This window comes from Protopterus annectens, chromosome 12.part0, assembly GCF_019279795.1.
Source record: "Protopterus annectens isolate FY-2018-M chromosome 12.part0, PAN1.0, whole genome shotgun sequence".
NCBI classification, from domain to species: Eukaryota; Metazoa; Chordata; order Ceratodontiformes; family Protopteridae; genus Protopterus; species Protopterus annectens.
In genome coordinates, this window is record NC_056746.1 from 1,426,918,070 (window position 1) to 1,426,943,659 (window position 25,590).

The window sequence follows — 25,590 nt, forward strand, 5'->3', positions numbered from 1 at the left end:
TATTATTCATCTCTGCATGTCTTACATTCTCTGCGAGTGCTTGCCATGGTATTATTCATCTCTGCATGTCTTACATTCTCTGCGAGTGCTTGCCATGGTATTATTTCTGGCTTTGCTGATTTCCTTCTAGCATCTTTATTATCCTGCCTTCATTCGCTGGCATTAGCAAGACAGCAGAATTCAGCAATTTGTCTTTCAGTCTTCTACCCATTAGCAGCTAAGCTAAAGTAGTCCTGTATTCCAAAACCATAAGGCAGCAATCCCCATAAAATTTGCTACTTCTCTTTTTCATCAAGTTCTTTCATCTGGAGAGTGCTCTCTACCAGTCCATTTAATTTTGGGAATCTTGGACTCCCACTCATGTTTACATGTTATAAATTCCATACTCCAACTATGGACCATTATCGCATAACACAGCATCAAGTATGCCTTGTCTTCAGTGCACGTACCACAATTGAAAGTATTTGGAGTATTAACCTACAGCTATAAATACATAAATAGAACAAATCAGTAGTCTCTCAACAACCGCGGTCTTCCTGGCACAGTGTAAGGCAAAATTTCTTCTTTTTTACAACACAAATTAACATTGAATTTCACATTCGATACTCCCTAGAGCTTCGGCAACAAACTCTTCAAGGGGAAGAAAAAAACAGTGGTATAGCCAGTGCTACTGTATGTACAGAAACCAGAGCAGTAAGGGCAGAGCAGCTGAGGAAGTTAGTGATGAAGGCAAGACTAAGAAATGGGGACATCAAAGAAACAGCCAGAGTAGCTCCAGTTGCAGAACAGTTGAAAAAGAGAACACATCACAATGGTTCCAGCAGATGTGCAGAAAAGCAGATGACAATCTGCTGAAGCAGATGTGGGACAGACAGGAAGAAGGCAAGAGGAAACAGGGGTAACTGTGAGACAAAGACCGTTGATGAACAGGCATAACTGCTGAAGAAGGTAGGACAGTGGCACTGAATCGAGAGAGATGGTGACAGCTGATGTAACATCCCAACCCCATGCAGAAAATATGAAAAAGGGGGTTAGTGATGATGATGATCATGAAGAATCATGATGATGAATCTTTTGAACATTAAGCCCTCATCACAATTTATTTCCCTAATGAAGAAAAGAAAGAACGTCTTTCCTTTCTAAATGATAACTTTTGCTCCAGCCAACCTCTTTCAGTTTCTTTTAATAGCTATAGTTTTAAATCAGTCCTGATACACAGCTCTGAAAGTTTTTTTTACCGCTTCTCCTGAAATTTGCAACAGTGGCATTACTCAAAGAATCTTTGTTTCTCCTTCTTTTAGTAACTCATTCTTCTGAGGTAAATATATACTTCACAACACATCTGCCACATGTAACTCCTTGCCTGGTCTGAGTTAAGCATTGTTGTTTGCAACCTCTGAGATGTCATGTACAAAAACATTTCAATTATGCTTTGCAAAGACTTACAGTCTGTTTCTACCTTAACTTTCTTGCAATAAAGATACATGTAGAATTTCATGCATCCACATGGTAATAATCCTTTCTCTATACGAACATAATTCTTGTGCATGTAGATATTGATGGCTCCCATGCATTATCCTGTAACATTCTGACTTGTACCACTTGTAACACAACGCGTCAATGCAAGACCATATGTTGTTATTCTCTTCTTTACTCCCATCTCTATTCCCAGGCTAGAAGTTGCCCCATCAGCTTTCTAAGAGGCACAGCATCTGAGATATATTATGCATACATTTTGCAAGACGATTCCTAAAAAGCTTATAAATAGCAGTTTGTTTTCTGGTTTTGGCATTACTGCTGTCCCGAGTCTGCCATCAGTCCCTCTGTATTTCAGACTTCGCACACTTATTTTACATTTGCTCTTATTTAAGATGCACTGTCTGCTCAACAGCTGTATGAATTTACAATCATGTTATTATTGCATCTCACAACACTCTAACATAACAGATGCATTCACAAAACCTTTGAAACTTTAAACAATTTGTGGAACTGTTTTTTTAAACTGCTTCCACTGTAGATAAGATTTAAGAGACATTTAGCAAACGTCATTAAAATAACTGTCTCCCTTTAGTGACAAAATCTCCTGCTCTTACTTCAGTGAACGAACCCTGAAGCTTACTTCACATAGTGAGACTAAGGTTTAGAGACATCCTGTACTCACTATAAAGCAAAAGGCTTAAATGGATGTGTACATTAAGGCGTTAACTTGTACAAATAGCTGTTGGATGTGTAGTGGCCAGCCTATTCTCTGTGCCCCTCAACTAATTTATGCAAAAACTAACCCAGCCAAACTTAACCCTAACATTTATGATCTTGTGGTTGCTGGTCTACTAATCCAAACACTGTAGATAATGGCATTCTTATAACTTTGCAGGGGTTCATTGCTTCACATATTCACTGCAACAGTGACACCTCTTAGTTACAAATTTTCATAAATAATTGTCCCTCACGGAATATTCTTAAGAGTGCTGGATCTCTGTGGTCCAGTCTCAAGTGGTAACACAGGCTCCTGAAATTATTTTAAATTGATCTGTAATAAAAGTTACTAAAATACTGAAAGCAAATTATAATCAATTGAAGAAAAACAGACATTTACTTTGTACTTACTCTCTCTCTCCCTTGGGATACTGTTACCTCTCTTTGGGCGGGCCCGCTCCATTCAGACTCACTCTCCTCCCCTACCATACCCTCATTCCACCATCTCTACATTTACATTATTCTTATTCCCCCCATTCCAACCACAGCCAATCATAACAATCCCCTATTAGCCCAAACATCCATAACCATAAACTAACCCCCTTACTCTTTCCCCACCTAACTCCACACTTCTCCACTTTCACTGTTTCTAACCAACAGCTGCCTCTAAATACACACACTCACACAGTGCAACTCAAACATCCCTAAAATATCTGCTCTTTCTCCCCCTATCTATCTGTAGGTATACACCGTTTTCAGACTTACTAAAGGCATGGGATAGTAACAGAGAGAAAAAGATGCCAAAGAGTGTCAAAGCAAGTACACAGCCTTGTTTTGCTCCTGATTAGAAATGTGCCTGAGGAGAAGCCATCATATTGTATGACACCTTTCTTCTCCTCATGGAAGGATGTAATCATCCACAGGAGTTTGGGGGGACACCCAATCCTCTGTAGCAAGGTGAAGAGGCCCTTCCTGATGACCGAGTTGAATGTCTTTGTTAGATCGATGAAGGCGATGTACAATGGTTTTCTTTGCTCTGGCACTTTTCTAGCAGCTGCTTTAGTGAGAAGACCATGTCGACTGTAGACCTTTCCACTCTGAATCCACACTTTGCCTCAGGGTAAACACATTCTGCGTGTGATTGCAGTCTGTTCAGAACTACATGGGCAAAAGCCTTCCCAACAACGCTGAGAAGGGATATTGCATGGTAGTTGTTGCAGTCTGTTCAGTCTCCTTTGTTCTTATACAGTGTGATGATGTTGGCATCATGCATATCCTGGGGCAAGTTTCCTTCCTGCCATTACTGGAGCAGGAGCTTATGCAGGTGCCATATCTCTCAACCTCTCAGTGGAAAAAAATCTGGACAAAGCCATAAATAATGGGGGGAATGAAGACCCAAAAATAGGGACACTTTTTAAATATTGCTCTTACAAACTTAGAAAATTGATAGAATAACAGGTTTTGCATTAGCATGAATTTTCAGAAGGGTATGAAGTCTGAATCTCAAATGTCTGTCATTATTTTCAGACTTCAGTACTGAATGATTTGCCAGAAAACCACAATTTTATGAGTAACAAATCAAAAATAAGGCAAAAATCTGGACATTCTGCAAAAATATGTACAGTTGAGAATTATGGCAGGTGCTCTAGGAGAACACTCTTTTTGCCAACCTTGAAGACCTCTGGGGGAATTCCATCCTTTCCTGGAGCTTTACTGCAGGCAAGGGAGTCAATGGCTTGGCTCAGCTCTTCTACAGAGGGTGGATCATCAAGATCTTCCATGACACTAAGGGGGATTGAGTTTTTGACAATCTTTTCAACCTCGCACGCCTCTGAGTGAAGACCAAGGTACGGACCGTACTGATCAGAGAGATGCTGTTTACAGATGAAGCTGCCATGACTGTTCACATTGAGAAAGCACTGCAATGCCTCATAAGCTTCTTCGCTGGTGCTTGCAGAGATTTCAGCCTCACATTCAGCCTCAAGAAGACCAACATCATGGGGCAGGATGTCAGCAGCATGCCTGCATCTTCATCAGTGATCACGCTTTCGAGGTGGTGAAGGACTTGACTTACCTGGGTTCCACCATTGCCATCAACCTCTCCCTGGATGCCAAGCTGAGTACCTAGAGGGGTAAGGCAGCAACAGCAATGTCACTCCTAACAGCGAGGGTCTGGCAAAACTCCAAACTAATCATCAACACTAAGATGAAAGTGTAGCAAGTACGTGTGCTTAGTACGTTATTCTGTGGTAGCGAATCATGGACCCTGTACTCCTGCCAAGAATACAGGCTCAACCCGTTTCATCTACACTGCCTCAGAAGGATCGTGGGCATCCACTTGGCAGGACTGCATCCCAAACAAGAATATTGTACAGCAGGCAGGGATATCAAGCATGTTTGCCCTGGTCTCCCAAAGGCGCTTGTTCTGGCTTGGTCATGTTGGCTATATGCTGGATGGTCGAAAACCCAAAGGCCTTCTACATGGCAAGGTTGCCATTAGCCCCAGACCCATAGGAAGGCTCGTTCTGCGCTTCAGAAATGTCTGCAAGCATGACATGAAGGCAAACAATATAAGTCCAACAGGCTGGAAGCCATAGCCACAGATAGCATCACTTGGAGACTGGCCATCAAGACAGGTAGCCAGACAAGCAAGAAGAAGAGAAAGGAGCTCTGGGAGGAGTAGCGAGAGTGCAGACAGCAGAGGACAGCTTCTGTACCTACACAGCCAGGCACAGACTATACCTGCACAAACTGTAACAGAGTATGCCAGTCAAAAATCTGACTTTACAGTCACAGCAGGCACTGCATTTTCAACCATCGACTGATTTTGTGATGCAAACTTTATTGTTTCTCAAGACAGAGAAAGGACATTGTGTATCTCCCCCCATCAACTAAAATATCTTTCCCTTCTGTCCCTATCAACTAAAATACCTTTTTCTCCTCACCTTCGTCTGCTATCCTCATCAAGGCCATCTCAATCATCATCACACACTGCCACACCTCCATTACCTGGGCTCATCTCTCTCCCTCCTCCACCCACAAAACTCATTATCCACACATCAGTCTTAATAAAATATACCAATGTGCACCTATCTCACCTTCTTATTATCCTATCTCTATGCCTGTTAACCTCCTCTACTTTTCTAAAGCATTCCACTTTAATGCACCATACACCTTCCTCCACAACATCAAAGAATCAAACTCCCATTCCCATACAACCTCAACTCTATTTAATTATTCCTATATTTATATATTTAAAAAAAACTGTGCCACATCAAAAACAAACTGACCTCAAAGTAAGATTATACCTAAAAGCCAAGAGTAAAGTTCAGTTTTTCTTAGTTTTTTCCATTACAAATCTTACCACTCAGTGGTAACAGCCATCCATATTCTACCCAAACTAACCAAACCCAACCTACCCAAACCTTCCACAACAATACTATCCAATCCAAACCCACAGATACAAAGAAAACAACAGAACTATGTACATTCAAAATAAACCTTCCTAGTATATGGAAAAAAGGCCCACATTCCATGCATGGATACACTCACTCACTCACCCCATGGTTGTAACAGAAACCTGAACAAAAGAAAGCATAAAAAAATGAAGAAATCCTCCTGCCAGGGTACAATATGCTTAGACAAGAAAGAAAAAAAGAGAAAAAGGAGTAGAGTAACCATAATATACCAAAGCACCCTGGAAATCTCAGCATATCAAACTTCTCATCCTCAACTCAGTAAAGCGGGAGTACTCCCATCCTTACTTACACCAAACAGCAATAAAAGCATATTGATCATAGGCATATATATATATATATATATATATATATATATATATATATATACACACCACCAGAAAACAAAATCCCTATAGCTGAAAATAGGCCTCATCCACAATAAATCAAAAAACATTACACTCTCAGACTTTAATATTGACTGGCAAATGTTAAATGGCAATAACTCAAACCAATCCATAAATCTATCTGACTTTGGTCAAATTACCACTGATCCAACAAGATATAATCACAATCTACAACTACTGACTGGATTCTGTAGAATTTCCCAGATAAAATCAGTACTTGGAGCCATCTCCCAGACATCTTCCACCTTTTGTTCTAAGGAACCATACTAATATACAAAAACAACACTGGTATAATACAGCAAAAAATGTCTAAATTTTACAGCAATACCTTAACTACAACCCTAAAAGCAATCCAGTGGGATACTTTACTTTCCCTTCTACTGGACAAAGTGGTCTCCCTGGTCAATGTAACCTTCTTAACTAATATCAAGGGCACACTTGCCCCATGGTTATCCACCCAACCCAAAACAGTAGTGAAAGAAAGGGATAGACAATGAAAAATCTGGCAATTTAATAAAACTGAAACAAACCTACAAACTTTTAAGTACATAATAAAACAAAAACACAGTATCAAACAGGAAAATAAATCATACTACTTCAACTTCAAAAAAATCAAACCAAAACAATCCCACACTTTTGTCTTCCTTTATAAACAGCCTTCTACACCCAGACCAAGACACCCAACCTGCACCCAACAATAGAGCAAGCACAGAAAGTCTAGCCAACCTGTTTAACTCCACCTCCTCCTTCATTCAAACTGTTACCTCCCTACTTAGTAGCAATCCCAACACTCAAATTGCAGCCATAAATTTACCTCATACAGACATGAAACAACCTCTCTCATCCAGTACCCAGAGCTACAACTGGAAAAGTACTCCTCAAACTAAAGCCCACATCCTTAGCTCTAGAAAACATCCCAGCAGAATACATCAAAATACCACAGATGTTCTGGTATACTCAGTGCCCATCGTTATCAATCATTCCTTCACAGAACACTATGACTAGACTCTGGAAGAAATACTACATCAGCCCTCTGCATAAAAGTGGCATCTCCACTGAAAATCGTAAACTATCAACCCATCACCATCCTGTCCACCTTAGGGAACATGCCTGAAACTGCTAAAGCATGTTACTAACAATAGCCTTCTATCCCCACACAACATGTCTTCCACCACATCACAGTACCACCACAGAACTTTTTTTATAGCAACTGTTAACAAGAACTGCAGCTCAGGCAATTAAACATCAGCAGTCATCTTAGATCTTTCAAAAGCTTGTAATACAGTCTCCCATGCTAAACTCTTACAAAAACTAACCTCTAGGAATTAGCTCTCCTTCTGTCACTAGGTTTAACAGTTATCTCGCCAGCGGGTCTCAAGCTGTAAAGTGACAGAACAGTTTTGCTACAATCCTACCCATCTCTTTTGTAGTCCCCCAAGGGTCCATACTTGGAACTCTGCTCTTTATATATTCATTAATGATTTTCAAAGAGCAAGCAATCATGCCATCATTATCCAATATACTGATGACACAACTGTCATCTGCACAGCGAAAGACTTGACCCAACTACAAAACATAACTCAACAATCCCTACATCCATCTGATATATGGTTATCCAACTCACAAAAAACCCTCTTACTATTCACCCATGAACAACTCTTCAATCAGGCAAACGACTTTATCATCATTTAATAATACAAAAATAGAACAGCTATCCCATACAAAACTGTCAGGCATCATCATCCCTGAGAATTTAAAATTTGACTACCACATAAAAGAAATAGTTAAAAAAAAAACACCAGAACTAACACTGTCTACAAAATCTCGACCTGCCTTACTAACTCTTCAAGCAAATATACAGCATTGACCTTTCTACTTCTAACTCACTTTATGCTGCATCAGTATTGATTAATCTACAAGACTCACAATGGAACCTTCTGGAATAGTGTTATGAGATAAGGTTGCCAAATTTCAGACAAGCATGCCTTAATAAAACCTACCACTGTCTTGCTCTACAAAAACTATTTCAGCTATGCTGTTATTTATTCTGACCTGTAAGTTCAATAGCTGCATTACTTTAACCATTGCTTTGCTACTCCTAAATGATTTTTTTGTTATCAATTGCCCATTTTACATTACTGTCTACTTCCTAACTACATTTATCAGAAGTCAAGCAATATTACCCAATCAATGCTATTCTATACATAATTATGTTTAATAATGGAGTTTTTCTCTCTGGGCCTCAACTAAAAAGGGGGTCACTGCATTGACACAGTAGGACTATCCTGGTCAACAAATGCAAAGAAATAAATATTCAGATGTCTCACAACTCTATAGTTTCATAAAGGAATACTACATGGACATAACCTGGAGCTGGATTTAATTTTATCTTTCAGAATCCCTGGTTTGCATCTACCTCAAAAAATAACTTGATATTCGGCATAGTGAGACTATTTATATAACTGTAAGCAACAGGTAATGCATCAATTTATTCAGATCTTGTTCATCACTACATTTGTGAATCATATGAGTGTGTTTCATTCGTATGATTGACTACATTTGCTGTTTTGTAGACATAATAAACACAGTTAAGAAAAAAAAACACTTTAATCTACGGCAAGTACTAGACTTCTTCAAAAAATGTGTTTGTGGTTTAATATTCAAGATGGCAATACTTTCCCATAAACTAAGAAGGAAAACAGTTGAGAAAATACATGACTTAAAGCTGGGAACACGAAAGTACACAAGATATCATGTAATTGGCCATGACAGTTACCTCAAACATTGCAGTTAACACAGAGATCAGTGCTCTACCGCTGCTAACAAACATAAATACAAATAAATACATATATATGCAGACAAACACATGATGCTCACCTCCTGAGGAAATAAATGGGCACATACTCATAAATACGCACACATAAGTATATATCAGAATATTTTTCAGAACAGATGTTTAATTGTATAATTTATTATATACAGTGGATATAAAAAGTGTACACACCCCTGTTAAAATGCCAGGTTTTTGTGATATAAAAAATGAGACCACAATAAATAATTTCAAAACTTTTCCCACCTTTAATGTAACCTATAACCTGTACAATTCAACTGAAAAACAAATCTGTTAGGGGAAAAAAATATAAAAAATAAAAAACGCACAATACGCTGGTTGCATAAGTCTTCACACCCTTAAACTAATACTTTGTTGTGTGTACACACCCTTAAACTAATACTTTGTTGAAGCACCTTTTGATTTAATTATAGCATTCAGACTTCTTGGGTACACACCTGCCATCAATTAAAGAGACTCTGATTAACCCCAAATAAAGTTTGGCTGTCCTAGTAGGATTTTCCTGACATTTACTCAGTTGCCTGCTACAGCAAAAGCCATGGTTTGCACAGAGCTTACTAAGCATGAAGGGATCTCATTGTTGAAAGGTATCAGTCAGGAGAAGGGTACAAAAGAATTTCTACAACATTGGATATACCATGGAACACAGTGAAGACAGTCATCAAAAAGTACAGTTTTGTACCTACCATAAATGTAGATGTTCGAAGATCCACACTGCTGCAGTCCTAACACTTGGGTAGTCCGCTGTCCCTCGGTCGGCCCGAATATCAGAGTATAAGGCTGACGTCGGTCAAGGCGCATTTGACTGACATCAGAACGTCAGGGTACAAATGCGCATGACCGACGTCATATCCTCAGTCTTTTCTTGCCCCAGATGTCAGAAGACCCTAAAAAGAAAGGTCAAAACCCATAGACAACAACTAAACAACCAACCAGCCTAACACCAAAAATATGTACAATATATACAATATATACAATATACCTCAGATGGATAACCCAACCCACACAACCACCTCAAACTACAGAGGGGAAGGAGGGAGGGTAAATTGGACTGCAGCAATGTGGATCTTCGAACATCTACATTTATGGTAGGTACAAAACTGTACTATGTTCTTCATCCCACATTGCTGCAGTCCTAACACTTGGGTAGAATCCCAAAGCAGAGGTAAGGGAGGATGGCTAAACTATAATGAAGCAGGAGCTGCCAAAATGCCCTGCAACACAGCAGTGGCAAAACCAGCCCTGGATTTAGAGTATAGTGGAAGGTGGTAATGCCTAGAGAAGGTATGCACTGAACTCCAAGTGGCTGCCTCCAGAATACCCTTAGTTGCCACCCCCCTCAAAAAAGCTGTAGAAGTGGCAGTAGCCCTAGTGGAATGAGGCCTAATCCCAGCTGGAATCTCCTTGCCATGATGGGAATAACAGAAAGCAATGCAAAATCCAATCCACTTAGAAATAGTTTGTTTTGACACGGGCTTGCCCTGAGAGCACAAAGCAAAAGAAACTAATAACTGCTGAGATTGTCTGAACCCTTTAGTTCTGTCCAAGTAATATTGCAACTGCCTGTGTACATCTAAAGTGTGCAAAATCTTTTCCCCTTTATTTTGGGGATTTGCATAGAAAGTAGGCAAATGAATAGTTTGGTTTAAAGCCACACTAGAAACCACTTTAGGCATAAAGGAAGGATTAGTACGTAAAGATACCCTATCCTTATGGAAAATTAAGAAAGGCTCAACTGCCATAAGGGCCTGCAATTCAGAAACCCTTCTTGCAGAGGTAATGGCCAACAAAAAAGCAGTCTTCCATGACAAATATTTCAACTCAGCAGTAGCTGCAGGCTCAAAAGGTTGTAGAGTGAGTTTCTCCAACACAAAATTGAGATCCCAAGCAGGAGTAGGAGCCCTTCGTGGGGGTCTTATATTCTTTGCCCCTCTAAGAAATTGCTTGAACAAAGGATGAGAAAACAATGGTGGGTCACAATCGTAGTGAGCTGAAATTGCTGCAGCATGAATCTTAATAGAAGAGAAGGACAAACCTTTGTCTAACAACTCAGTAAGATATTGAAGAGCCACACTTAAATCAGGCTCAGAAACATCCAAATCCTTAGCTGCACTCCAAAACAAAAATCTCTTCCATTTAACTGCGTACACTTTCCTTGTACTAGGCCTTCTAGCTTCCAAAATCACATTCAAAACTTGTTGTGGAAGTTGAGACCCTCTATGGTTTAAAACAGAATATGCCAGGCTGTTAGGTGAAGAGAGTGAAGTTTGACATTGAGCAAATGACTGTCCTCCTGGGACAACAGATGTGGAATCAAAGGCAAAGTCCATGGAGGCTTCCGTACTAGACTTCTCAGTAATGGGTACCAGTGCTGTCGAGGCCAATCTGGAGCTATCAAAATCATCCTTGGCATGTCCTGTCTGACCTTCAGAAGTACCTTTGGGAGGAGAGGCAGAGGTGGAAAGGCATACACATGAAGATTTTTCCAACTGAAAGAAAGAGCATCCACTTTCCAAGCTGTGGGATGAAACCTCTTTGTGCAAAACTTTGGCAGCTGGTGGTTTAGTGGAGAAGCGAACAGATCTATGTCTGGAGTTCCCCAGGACACTGTCAATTTCTGAAATACATGAAGATCCAGTTTCCACTCGTGGGGATCCATGATTTGTCTGCTTAACACATCTGCTAAGGAGTTCTGTGCTCCCGGCAGAAACCTTGCCTGAAGACTTAGTTGTAAACTGAGAGCAGTCTCCCACAAAATCATTGCTTGCCTGCATAGAGGATAAGAATGTGTTCCCCTTGCTTGTTGATGTACCACATGACAGTTGTGTTGTCTGTTAGAATCAACACCTGCCCTGGAAGAAGTAAATCCTTGAAAGCTATTAATGCAAACTGGACTGCTAACATCTCCTTCAAGTTGATATGTAGATGCTGTAGTCTGACAGGCCACTTGTCTTGTATCCACTTTCCGTTTAGATGAGCTCCCCAAGCTTTGTCCGAGGCATCTGTCGTTAAAATTTGACTCGCCTCTGGCGGGTCACAGAGAGTCCCTTGTTTAGGTGACATTCCTGAGCCCACCACAAAAATTCCTTTTGAATGCAAGGTATTATTTGAATGACAGTGTCCAGATCCTGGCAGTGCTGTGTCCATACATTTTGAGATACCATTGCAACTTCCTCATATGCAGTTTGGCATTGGGAAGCACCAGAATACAAGATGCCATGAACCCTAAGGCTTGAAGGACTGTCCTTGCAGTCAGCCCGGACTGAAGAGATAGATGATGGAAGTAAAGAGAAAGATTCTTTTGTTTGTCCGGGATTAGAAAGGCCATCTGGGATGCTGTATTCAGTCTTACACCCAGAAAGCACATGTCTTGAGAGGGTACTAGACTGGACTTTATTTCGTTCACAGAATACCCCAGGCATCTTAGCACTGCTATCACATATTCCAAATGACGAAGAAGCTCTTCCCTTCCTTGAGCCAGAATCAGGCAATCGTCCAAATAAGGATAGATTTGTATTCCTTTCAGCCTGAAGAAAGCTATCACTGGAGCCAGAACTTTCGTAAATACTCTGGGCGCAGTAGATAAGCCAAAGGGCAATGCAGAGAACTGATAGTGAGAAGTCCCAGTCCGGCAGATACTTCCTGCAACTTAGCCTGATAGGAACATGAAGGTAAGCCTCCTTGAGATCCAATGTTACCATCCAGTGATCCTTGCCCAGCAGAGGTAAAAGCTGTTGCAACGTCAATATTTTGAACTTGGGAATGTCCAGATAAGTGTTGAGGATAGATAAATCCAAAATTGGTCTCCACGTGTTCCCCTTTTTGGTACAAGGAACAGGCGAGAATAAAATCCTAGGCCCCTTTCTGGTATAGGAACCGGCTGTATGGCCCTATTTGGAGTAACAGAGAAATTTGCTTGTGAGCCTCTATTCTTTGTTGAGGAGGAATGTCTGGCATGCCTTTGAAAGGAGGCAAGGTATGGAAATAAAACCTGTAACCGTGATGTATGATATCCAATACCCATCTGTCTTGGGTAATCAAACTCCAATTTTCTTTGAAAAGTGCCAACCTTCCTCCCAAAGGTGCTGCCAGCCGAGAAGGTTCTGGCAGCGGAAAAGGTAGGTCATTGGGTCTGTTTACGAAAGGACTGACCCCTGCCCTCACCGAAGACTGTGCAGGAGAACTCCTGTTCTAGGCTTGAAAGAGCCCTGACCTCTGCCCCTGCCACGTCTAGATCTACCCCTAGACTGGGAATCATAAGAAGGATCGTCCACCCCTTAGTAGGCCAATTTCTACTAAACTTTGGAGGCTGAACCTGCAAAAATCTTTAACAGTCTGCATAGACTTAGCCTTGTCTTCCATTTTCTTTAAAACTGCCTCAACAGGAGAACCAAACAAGACATCAGATTGCAAAGGGGCATCCAAAATCCTAGTTTTAACATGGTCAGATAAATTTTGATCCCTCAGCCAGGCATGCCTGCGAAGAACTGACCCAGTGGCAGCCACCTAGGCGAGGCCTGTACAGCATCAAAACCACATTGCAAAGAATGCTTACCCACCTGTTCAGAAACATGCACTAAATCTTGTAACTCTTTACAATCAATACCTTCTGCCAGAGCATCAACCTTAGATTTTCAACTGTGAAAGGAGATAATTTTGATATTTCAACATGTGAAACTGGCAATTCAAAGCTCTCATGGCTAGAGTGGAAGAAGTATAAACTTTCTTTCCCCATCTATCCAAGGCCCTGGCCTCTTTATCTGCAGGAACCGGATTCTTGACAACAGAAGCCTTAACACCCTTAGGCCCAAGGGCTAACAGTTTCTGGGTCTGCCCTAGGACTCTTAAAAAGATACTTATGAGCTTCAGGCACCCGTAATACCTATCAGGTTTAACAGGAGCAGGAGGCAAAGAATCTGGATTAAGAGAAGCCTCTGCAAACACATCTTCCACCACATTCAGAACAGGAGGTATAGCCAAAGGCCTATGCTGGGGTAAAAACAAAAATTCCCTAAGCCTTTTCCTGGAATCAGAGAAGTCCTGACCTTTCCATTTAAAATGCTCTCTCATGGAGTGAAGGGTCTCTGAAAAAGAAAAATCCTCAGGAGGAGAAGCAGAAGGAGTAGAATCATCCACATCAGAATCAGAATAATGAGAATACTCCTGCAAGTCTTCAGCCGAAGACTCAGACACATCCGAAACCTGCTCATAATCCCCCAACACTGGTTCCATCCTAGGCCTCTTATCAGGAGGGGGCATAGAGCCTCTAATTAAAGTAATTAAATCTTCTGCCATTTTAAGCATGTGCTTCTTGGGCACAGAACCTGAAGAACTAGGAGTGACACCCACAGAAGCTAAACTAGACCTGCCTCTAGGAGAAGCCTTGGAAGCAGAAAGAGGGCCTAGACACCTTAGGAAGGGAGGGAGTACAGATATCTGAGAGGCCCCTACAGCCTGACCTGCCGCCTGGGAGGCCACATCCTGTAAAATCAAAGTTTCTCCCTGGGACTCCAGAGGCCTCCGTCGAACCACCGGTTTCACTGGCGCCTCTAAAGAACCGGCGTCCGGTTGGACGACTCCTCTAACCTAGGTTTAACTGCCTTGTCCTTGCGCTTCTTTGAGGAAGCGGCCGGAGCATCCGGCGGCATATTGTAATTGCACCGCTTCCCAAAGACCAACCTGGCACAATCCAACCCACGCTTTATAGTGCGTTTATTAAACCTAGCACAAAAGCGACACCCAACAACGTCGTACTCAGGTCCCAAACAAGGTATACACAAATTATGGTAATCCCTATGCGGTATCTGTTTCCCACAAGAAATACAGTTATTCACTTTTCTGACATCCGGTAAACCACTGAGGCAAGAAAAAAACAAAATATTCCCCAACGGGGTACTAAACCAACTCTGACTTCGGTCTGAAACTCCGAATTCGAAAAATTTCAGAACGCCGAACGGCACTTGCAACACTGCTTCTGCATCGGACCATGCGGCAAAAAAGACTGAGGATATGACGTCGGTCATGCGCATTTGTACCCTGACGTTCTGATGTCAGTCAAATGCGCCTTGACCGACGTCAGCCTTATACTCTGATATTCGGGCCGACCGAGGGACAGCGGACTACCCAAGTGTTAGGACTGCAGCAATGTGGGATGAAGAACATCGTGGAGAAAGTATGGGACAACAGTGACGTTGCAAAGAACTGGACGTCTCTCTAAAATTGATGAAAAGACAAGAAGAAAACTGGTCAGGGAGGCTGCCAAGAGAACTACAGCAACACTGAAGGTGCAGAAGGAATTTCTGGCGAGTACTGGTTGTGTACTACATGTGACAACAATCTCCCGTATTCTCCATATGTCTGGACTATGGGGTAAGGGTTGCAAGACGGAAGCCTTTTTTTACACAGAAAAACATCCAGGCCTGGCTAAAATTTGAAAAAAAAACAATACATCAAATTTCTCAAAAGCATGTGGGAAAATGGGTTATGGTCTGATGAGACCACGGTTGAACATTTTGGCCAAAATTCCAAAAGGTATGTTTAGCGCAAAAACAAAACTTTGCATCACCAAAAGAACACCATCCCCATGGTGAATCATGGTGGTGGCAGTATCATGCTTTGGGGTTGCTTTTCTTCACCTGGAACAGGGGCTTTAGTCAAGGTGGAGGGAATTATGAACAGTTCCAAATACCAGTCATTTTTGGCTCAAAACCTTCAGGCGTCTGCTAGAAAGATGAAGATGAAGAGGAATTTCACCTTTCAACACGACAATGACCCCATGCATACATCCAAATCAACAGAATGCTTCACCAGAAGAAAATTAAAGTTTTGGAATGGCCCAGCCAGAGCCCAGACCTAAATCCAATAGAAAATCTCTGGGGTGACCTGAAGAGGACTGTGCAGAAGCGATGCCCTCATAATCTGACAGATTTGGACTGCTTTTGCAAGGAAGAGTGGGCAAATATTGCCAAGTCAAGATGTGCCATGCTCACAGACTCCTACCCAAGAAGACTGAATGTTGTAATTAAATCAAAAGTATTAGTTTAAGGGTATGCAGACTTATGCAACCAGCTTATTGTACGTTTTTTATTTTTTTATATTTTCCCCCTAACAGATTTGTTTGTTTTACAACTGAATTGTACAGGTTATAGGTCACATTAAAGGTGGGAAAAGTTCTGAAATTATTTATTTTGGTCATATTTTTTATATCACAGAAACCTGGCATTTTAACAGTTGTGTGTACACTTTTTATATCCATTGTATATGTAGTGTAGGTTAGATTTCAGATTTTTACTTTGTCTATCATTATGTTTACTTCCACTGCAACTCTTTTACTTATATTTGGTGATGTAGGGTTAATGTAATATTAAGTTAAATTGTTCATATTATGATATGTCTGATCAGTAGTATGAACTAACACTTTGGAACATGTTAAAGAGTTTGAGGAAGCTTTTCACTTTACTAACATTTTAAAGTAATAATTTTGTAGTGAGTGCATGTTGGGACACGTGAATTTACTTAACGCAGCTACCTATACACAGTACTTGTTAACTAAACATTCACCATTTCCTATATGTAGATTATATAGATTTATGTAGATATATGTAAGTGTTGGTCATAAATGAAGAAATCCCCTGGTGGAAGTAATCAAAGGTACAACCCTCCATTATCCTATTGGGTTTAATGCCGTTCACTCCTTTAAGAATGGACATAGTCCAGGAGTAGTAGGAGATGCTGACAGATGCGATGATGGACAGGGCACAAGGGGAACTGGAAAGGATGAAGCAGAAAAGGAACAAAAAAAGGCAGGAAGAGACAGGCAGGTCGCAGAAAAGCTAAAAACTTTATGTGAGTTATACGACTAAGTGGTAGTTGTTTAATATTTCAAATAATTATTACATAAAGAAATATGACCTTTACCATTGCAAGGCAGTTAGCAAATGTCCCTTTCTAAATGACAAAGGAAGATGAAAGAAGGAATGGGGGAGTGGGCAAAGAAAGAAAGACACAGATGTATGACTATGAAACAAAATATTGCAAACTGTTAATATCAGTCAGCATTACTCCAATAAATAAGGTAACTATTAAAAGCATTGACCACTTACCCTGACAGTGTGCGCCTGGCCTAGACGAACAGGGTTGGCTAGTTTAACTTGAATCTGTGCACAGTGAAATGATCCATAGACTCCAACAACTTCCAGAAGGCCATCATAATGTCTGCAAGGTACAAGGGCAAACGCACGTGAACAGCAGATAAGCATATGTCCACGTTGTAATTTAAAAAAACATTACAAACAGCAGCAATATGTGTTCTTAGCTGTTTGTTGTGTTAAGATTTTTACTCTGGATTATGGCTGACTGCTAATGACAATGTGAATTCTACCTAACTTGTGTGAAATCACTGTTATGACAGCTGAGCATCCAAGTGGAATAGTCCACTGCTCCCTAAGTGTAGGTTGTGATTTACAGGTCACCCATGAAAAAAGACTTGGCATGGGGGACAGAGCTAATTAGCTCCTTAACAAGCTATACTAAATAAATGCTAAAATGCATATAAACAAAGCTAACAAAGCTATCCTGTCAAATCTGGTCTTGTCTTGTGTACCATATGCTTTCAAGGCAAAGCTAATAAAACCTCATTAACTATAAACTATATGAAAAAAAATATTTCATAGAACATGTTTTAAACTGCCCATTTTTCTCCGAGGCTCCAGGCTGCTACAGGATTCTTCTTGTCCTTTGCCATAATTTATTATGTGATTACTAATCTGTTAGAATAAATAATTTCATGGTATGGCACAGTCCCATCCTAATGCCATTTTTTATTGGATAAAGAAGTAAGATGTTCTCCCATCAAAAGGTGACTGCCTCCCAGCAATTCTACATCAGAAATAACAAAAAATCCAGAAAACGCACCCTGACCTTCTCTCAGCTGTCTATATACCTTTACCACCTACTCTTGATGTAATGTGATGAATTCCTCCAAAAATAATAGAATACTGTTTAAATAAAGGCTTAAATGAAATTAATGTTTTGCTGTAGACAAAAAAAAGGAGTTTTGGATATCAGCTAAAGAATCCCCATATTTTCACCCATTACCTCAGAAAAGGAAAACAAAGCAGAGTTGTACTTAGGTATTCACCATAATTATAGATATTTGAGAACAGGATCATTGCAAAAGTACATTCTGAACAATTGGATTTTGGCTGCAGACAGGTGTTTGTCAGTTAGTTATATTTCTACTATAATATGGACATCCTCCTTTAGGAGGTGGGACAGCTCCTCCCATCATGGATGTCCACCGGGAAATTTGATGTAAAGGAGAGCGTAACCATCTTCTTCATTTCTGTGAAAGGACATCACCAACATATATGCTTGAATCCCTCCTAACACTCAGTAAAAGTGTCAACCTGAAAGTATCGAAAGATGACATCATCAAAGACCACTTTAATGAGATGACATCGCTGAATTCCCTAAACATCGAACACCTGGAACAGCGAAAACTAACCTTGGGAAGAGAACCACTTGGCCACCATGGTGAACCTTGCACCCTTTCCACACTGTGGTGCGATCTCGGAGTTGGTATATTTAGTTGGGTGTGGGGGGCACAGCTCCCCACTTTGGTGGATTTATTTGCTGTGTTGTTTGCTTTGTTGTCCTGGTGGCCAAGTGGTTCTCTTCCTGTGGTTACTTTTCGCTGTTCCATTTGTTCAACGTTTAGAGGTTTCGGTGATGTCATCTTGATAAAGTGGCCTTTGACGATGTCGCCTTTTGAGCCTTTAAAGTAGACCCCAGTAAAACGATATGCCTCAATTCTTGTGTTTCCCCTAAAGAAAGTGATTGTATCAAAACGATGAAGACAACTTGCCCTAAGTATAAAAACAACAATCAACACCTGCAACACATTTCCACTATAACAAAGGAAAACTGGTAAGTGGGGCTGCTGGGGTAGGGCAGGATCACCAGGGTGAAGCCCTGCTGAACACCCCTGCTCCAACATACACAGACACAAACAAGTACTGCCATCCTCCAGCAGGGTGACTAGATGGCTGCATTACAGCCACATGCCCAGTTGAACGGCTGGTGGAATCTACACCTTCAGTAATGATTCTGTATACAAAAATCTGTGATTATGGTGAAACATCCTCTTGCCATTGTATTACGTTCATCCTAAGTATAGCTGCTGCAGTAAAAGCTGAATAATTTGAGAGTGCAAAGCAAGCTTGCATAACAGGTCATGTCCTCAGAATCAGGGAGCTGGTTACATTACATCTTTAAACACAGCCACTGTGAATCCTGCCATGCATTGAGACTACAGCTCCAGGCTGCAATATTTGTTGAAGGTGTGGCTAGAGGTCCAAACTGCAGCTTTGCAAATACTCTGAAGAGACACATTCTTGAAAAAGCTCTGTCATTATGATTACTGCTACAGCAGAGTGGACCCTGACCTGCCCTGATAAAGCTATCCTATGGCGGTCATAGCAGACAGTTATGTAGTTCTTCAGTCAGTTAGACAAGGTTTGATTAGCCATTAGGTTGCCCTATTCTACTGGCATTGCCATTAATCCATTAAGCTGTTTACTTAACAGCTTAGGACATGCTACAATTTGGCTTCTAGAAAACAACAAAGTCTAATGACTTCTCATCTTCTCTTTGTCAATAATTTAAAATAGTACAGCTCGTCAGTAGAGGAACTGAAAGCACAGCTGCAGGTTGTCAAAACTTTTTCAGATGATACTGGAATGTCATTTGGTCTTGATAAATGTGCAAAAGCAACCTTTAAAAAAGGAAAACTGCAGCACCAGGAAAACATCAGTTTGGGACAAGAATGTGATATAAAAGAACTTGAGCAAGAGGGAGTGTAAAAATACTTGGGAATTGATGAAGGATCAGCAATAAAACAAGAACAAATGCAAATAAAGCTCAGTAAGTACTTTAGATTACTTAAATTAATCCTGAAAACAGCACTGACATCTAGGATCAAGATCCAAGCCATAAATCAATTTGCTCTTCCTGTCCTAACTTAAAGTTTTGGAGTGACTGACTGGCCACAAAAAGTGCTGGATAGATTGGATATTAAAACAAGAATGATGCTTCATGCTTACCAAATGATTTATAAAAATCGGTGTATACCAAGATTATATAGTCCCAACTCCAAAGGAGGGATGGGCCAACTTGAAATTGATTACATGTATAGATCTACAATCGTGGGAATCCACACGTATCTGCTGACCTCACAGGATCCAAATGTAGTGAAAGTTTTGAAACATGAGGAGAATAAATCTAAGATGACATCTCCACTTAATTTAGCAAAAGCATATCGACGTCAAGCAGGAATGGAAATTATACCAGAAGTAGATAAAAAACAGGCAGCAACTGAATGTGCTAAAAACAAAAAAAAATAATATAAGGTGAAGGACTAGATGAGAAGGCAAGAAATGTGGAAAAAAAAGAAGTTATGTACTCACCATAACGTTCCATCTGAGTAGGTAACTTCATTTGTCAGCAACCTGTGGGTATTGGATCCGACCTGGATCCGAGCCGGCAGCTTTCTAAGCTAGAGATCCGAGCTCCAAGCTCCTCCCCCTTACCCATAATGCCCTGCCACTTCCTTCCAATCCCCAGATCGCATTTGCCCATCTACATAATCTCACCATGACAAATCAACAACCTGGAGAATCCTAACCCAAGGATTAACAAATGACCTGGATAAACCATCCTAGTGATCAGGAAAAGTACAGTTTTGTACCTACCATAAATGTAGATGTCCGATAGACATGCAACTGCAGTCATAACATGTGGGTTGTCCTGCCTCAGGCAGCCCTCGGTTGGCCGGATTCCAAAGTCTGGGTCCGGCGTCGGCTGATGTCGCATTTCTCTCCGACGTCAGAGCGGCTGGAGTACATAAGCATCAGCCGACACCATTTTCTTCAGTGTTTCTTGCCCCAGATGCCAGGTGCCCTCCAAGGAAGGCTGTAATCAAACTGGAAGACAAAAACAGGATTCCAAACAAATAAATGAGCAATAAAACAAATACACCATAACAGATATCCCCAGCTAAGAGTAACAGGGATAGGAGTGGACCCTAGGTATAGAGGGGTATGGAGGGAGGGAAAATCCGACTGCAGTTGCATGTCTATCGGACATCTACATTTATGGTAGGTACAAAACTGTACTATGTCCTTCAAGAATGCAACTGCAGTCATAACATGTGGGTAGAATACCATAGCTTAGCTAGGGGAGGAGGTATGCTCTAGGAAAGAGATGGTGTGGCAATCAAACCCTGCAGGACTGCCGAAGCAAAGCCTGCTCTGGATCTGGAATATAGAGGGAGATTGTAGTGTTTGGAGAATGTATGCACGGAGCTCCATGTAGCAGCTTCTAGAATGTCCTTGGTAGGCACCCCTCTTAAGAATGCTGTAGAGGTGGCTGTAGCTCTGGTGGAATGTGGTCTGACATTGGCTGGAACAGTCTTTCCATGAAAGGAATAACAGAATCTGATGCAATGTCCAATCCATTTAGAAATAGTCTGTTTTGAAATTGCTTTTCCTTGGACTGCAGGGGCATAAGCTACAAAAAGTTGTTCAGACATCCTACTGGCCTTGGTTCTGTCCAGGTAGTATCGAAGTTATCTGTGAATGTCCAAGGTATGCAAAAGTCTTTCCCCCTTATTCTCAGGATTGGGGAAGAAAGCAGGCAGATGAATGGCTTGATTTAGAGAAACCCTAGATACCACCTTTGGCATAAAAGTAGGGTTGGTCCTTAATGAAACCCTGTCTCTGTGGAAAATAATAAAGGGTGGTATTGCCATTAAGGCCTGTAGCTCCGAAACCCTTCTTGCTGAGGTAATTGCCAACAGGAAAGCTGTCTTCCATGAGAGAAATTGCAAGTCAATTGAAGCTGCTGGCTCAAAAGGAGGTAGAGTCAGTTTTTCTAAGACAAAATTGAGGTCCCAGGCTGGCACTGGGGCCTTTCTTGGTGGCTTAATGTTCTTGATTCCCCTGAGGAATTGTCTTAGTAAGGGGTGAGAGAAAACAGGAGGATCAGTGTTGTACCTAGCTGAAATAGCAGATGCATGTATCTTTATGGAAGAATATGAGAGGCCGTTCTTTAACATTTCTGCCAAATATTTACGTGAAGAAATATCGCTACTGATCCCAAAGTATCCTACCAGCAAAAATTCGAACCAAACGTTAAAGCAATAAAACTGTAGGATACACCACGAGAACTTCAGCCACGAACATATAGCACGAAGACCTCAATTATAAAACAAATACTGCTTTTATTCCAATGACAAACATAAAAGAAAAAATAAAAGAGATGAGCGCTTTCGCGTGCACTATGCACGCTTCATCAGATCTATCTAAACCATTTTGGATATGCTCTTTATATAGTGTACAACACTATATAATACGTATATATATATAAAAACATTTCTTTATAGGTCACAGGAAGTTTCTCAAGAAGTTCTTTAACAAGTCTCTTTTATATGAAAAGTTTTATGAAGGTTTATTCACAATAGGAACGGTCTATTTATATGAAATGTTTATTTTTATTTTTATTGTCTGGTTAAAGTGTAAAGTGAGTATGACATATAGCTAAATATGTATATGAGTTTCGGCATATACATAATGCGACAAGCATTAGAAAGTTGTTCTAAGGTATAAAGAACCTAGATTTGTATTAATGTCATATTAGTTTTTGAACATTGGTGATTGTTTGAAAGTTTGATGGTGAATATGCTTTCATAACAAAGGATTTAAATTTTAAAGGACCAGGGCACTTTAAATTTGGTTAATTGGAAGATTACTAATTGATGTAATTAATTTATCTGATGAATTGTTGTACACTATATAAGGAGCATATCCAAAATGGTTTAGATAGATCTGATGAAGCGTGCATAGTGCACGCGAAAGCGCTCATCTCTTTTATTTTTTCTTTTATGTTTGTCATTGGAATAAAAACAGTATTTGTTTTATAATTGAGGTCTTCGTGCTATATGTTCGTGGCTGAAGTTCTCGTGGTGTATCCTACAGTTTTATCTGCCAAATATTCCAAGATGAGTGGGATGTTCAACAATGATGCATCATGTCCCTTGCTGGTATTCCAATTGCTGAATCTTTTCCACTTTGCTAAGTAAACCTTTCTGGTGGATGGTCTTCGAGCCTCTGTTAGTATCCGCTGAACTTCCTTGGAGAGAGATAAACTGAAGTTATTTATGGGATCTCCCAGGCTGTTAGCTGCAGTGTCTGAAGATTTGGATGCAGTGTTTCGAAATTGTGTTGAGTCAAAAGTAGAGGCCACTGAGGGAGGGCCCACCTCCTGGTGTGACATATGCTCCGTAGTAGTGGGTACCAGTGTTGTCTTGGCCAATCTGGAGCTATTATGATTCCCTTGGGTTTCTCTGCTTTGATCTTTAGTAATACTGAGGTCATCAGTGGCAGAGGTGGGAATGCATAGATTGCTAGGGAGTTCCAGTTGAATGAGAGGGCATCTATTTTCCAAGCTTTTGGATAGTATGTCCTTGTGCAAAATTTTGGTAGAAGATGGTTGAGGTGAGAGGCAAATAGGTTCACTTCTGGCTTGCCCCATGTCGAAGTGAGTTGTCTGAAGGCCTTCGGATGTAAACTCCACTCGTCTGGGATCTGTGAAATTCCTGCTTAGGCTGTCCGCCAACACATTGTCTTTTCCTGGAACAAACTGGGATTGTAACTGGATGTTTAGGCTCAGCGATTTCTCCCAAAGCTGCATTGTCAGTCTGCAAAGGGGGTAAGAGTGGGTGCCCCCCTGCTTGTTTATGTACCACATCACAGTGGTGTTGTCTGTCCGTATCATTAAATGGCCTTGCTGGAGTTGGTGTTGAAAAGCCTCGATGGCATGCATTACTGCCAGCATTTCCTTTTGGTTTATATGCAGATGTGTTTCCTTTGGAGACCATTGTCCTTGTATACACCTGCCTTCCATGTGCGCCCCCCATCCAAGGTCTGAGGCGTCTGTAGTCATGTGTTTTCCTGGCTCACCGAGGCCCACCAAAGGAATTCCTTTTGTAGGCATGGAATGAGTGGTATGATTGTCTCCAAGTTGTTGCTGTGTTGAGACCAAATGCTTTTTAGGTACCATTGAAGCTTTCTCATGTGTAGTTTTGCTAATGGAACCAGTAAAATGCAGGATGCCATGTAACCCAGGGCCTGCAGGAATCTCCTTGCAGTCATCTGGGTGAGTTTTGCTAAACCTTTGAAGTAATGAGTTAACTTCTCTTGCTTGTCTTCTGTCAGGTAAGCCATCTGAGAGGCTGTGTCTAGTTTGGCTCCTAAGAAGATTATTTGCTGGGATGGCTGCAGTCTTGACTTTTGGAAGTTGACTGTGTATCCCAGAGCTTGAAGTAATCGTATGACATAATCCAGGTTTTTTGTCAACATCAATTTGTCGTCCGCTTGTATGAGGCAGTCGTCCAGGCACGGGTAAATTTGTATCCCCTGGAGCATGCAATGAGCAATTACTGAAGCCAGGCATTTTGTAAATACTCTGGGCAGTAGATAAGCCAAATGGCAATGCTGAGAATTGATAATGCTCTGGCCCTGCAAGAAATCTGAGGTATCTTCTGCAGCTGTGTCTGATAGGGACATGCAGGCATGCCTCCTTGAGGTCCAGAGTAATCAGCCACGACTCCTTGCCCAGCATGGGAAGGAGTTGCTGTAGAGTTAGCATTTTGAACTTTGGTACTATGAGAAAGGTGTTTAATGCGGACAAGTCCAGTATTGGTCTCCATTGAGATTCTTTTCTTGGAACAAGGAACAGTCTTGAGTAAAACCCTGGTCTTGTTCTTGTTGTGGAACTCTTTCTATTGCTTTCATTCGAGTCAGCAGAGTGATTTGCTTGATAGCCTCTGCCCTCTGATTTTGTGGTAGGTTTGGCATGCCTTGTTTTCTTGGTAAGGTATGAAAATGAAACCTGTACCCTCGGTCTATAATGTCCAAAATCCATTTGTCCTTTGTCAGTCTGTGCCAGTTTTCTGCAAACAGAGATAATTTCCGCCCAAGGGAGCTTCTAGTTGTTCCCTGGTAGGCGGTAGTAGAGGAAAGTCATTGAGTTTGTGGGTGTTGGGCAGGTGAAACCCCTGCGTCACTTCTTTGGTTTCCTGGCTGCCATTGTCGTCCCCTGTAAGCGCCTCTGTATTGGCCTCTTCCTCGCCACGCCTGTTCTTACCCCTTTGAAACTTTTCTGGATTAGGAAAGGACCAGTTTTTGAAGGCCAATTCCTACTGAATCTGGGGGTTGAACCTGGAGGAAATCTTTCACAGTCTGAACTGATTTTGCTTTTTCTTCGATGGTCTTTAACACATCCTTAGCATTTGCACCAAAAAGCTTGTTCTTTTCCAAAGGTGCATCCAGAAGTTTTGCTTTTACATGATCTGGTAGAGGTTGATCTTTTAACCAAGCATGTCTACGAATCACTGCCCCTGTCATAGCTGCCCTACATGAAGCTTCCAGTGCATCATATCCACACTGCAGGAAGTGACTGCTTACTTGCTGAGTGTTATGTACAGCTTCCTGCAAAGTCTTCCTGTCTAAAGGATCAGGAGAAGCTAATGTTTTTTGTAAATCTTCTAAGAGATAATCCTGATATTGTAACATATGAAAAAGGCAATTTAAAGCTCTCATAGATAAGGTAGTGGATGTGTAAA

At 41.1% G+C, this 25,590-nt stretch overlaps 1 protein-coding gene across 2 annotated transcripts in view; it reads right to left on the reverse strand.

Moving 5' to 3' along the window:
* The window catches only part of DGKE (diacylglycerol kinase epsilon), a 1,358,385-nt gene that overhangs the window by 17,232 nt on the left and 1,315,563 nt on the right, over window positions 1-25,590 (reverse strand). Inside the window, exon 10 of one of the 2 annotated variants that reach the window (XM_044090462.1) lies at window positions 17,012-17,123. The exons of the other annotated variant lie outside the window; for it this stretch is intronic. Within the exon in view, the coding sequence (XP_043946397.1) occupies window positions 17,012-17,123 (112 nt within the window). The remainder of the gene's footprint in view (window positions 1-17,011; window positions 17,124-25,590) is intronic. 2 annotated transcript variants of the gene reach the window in all.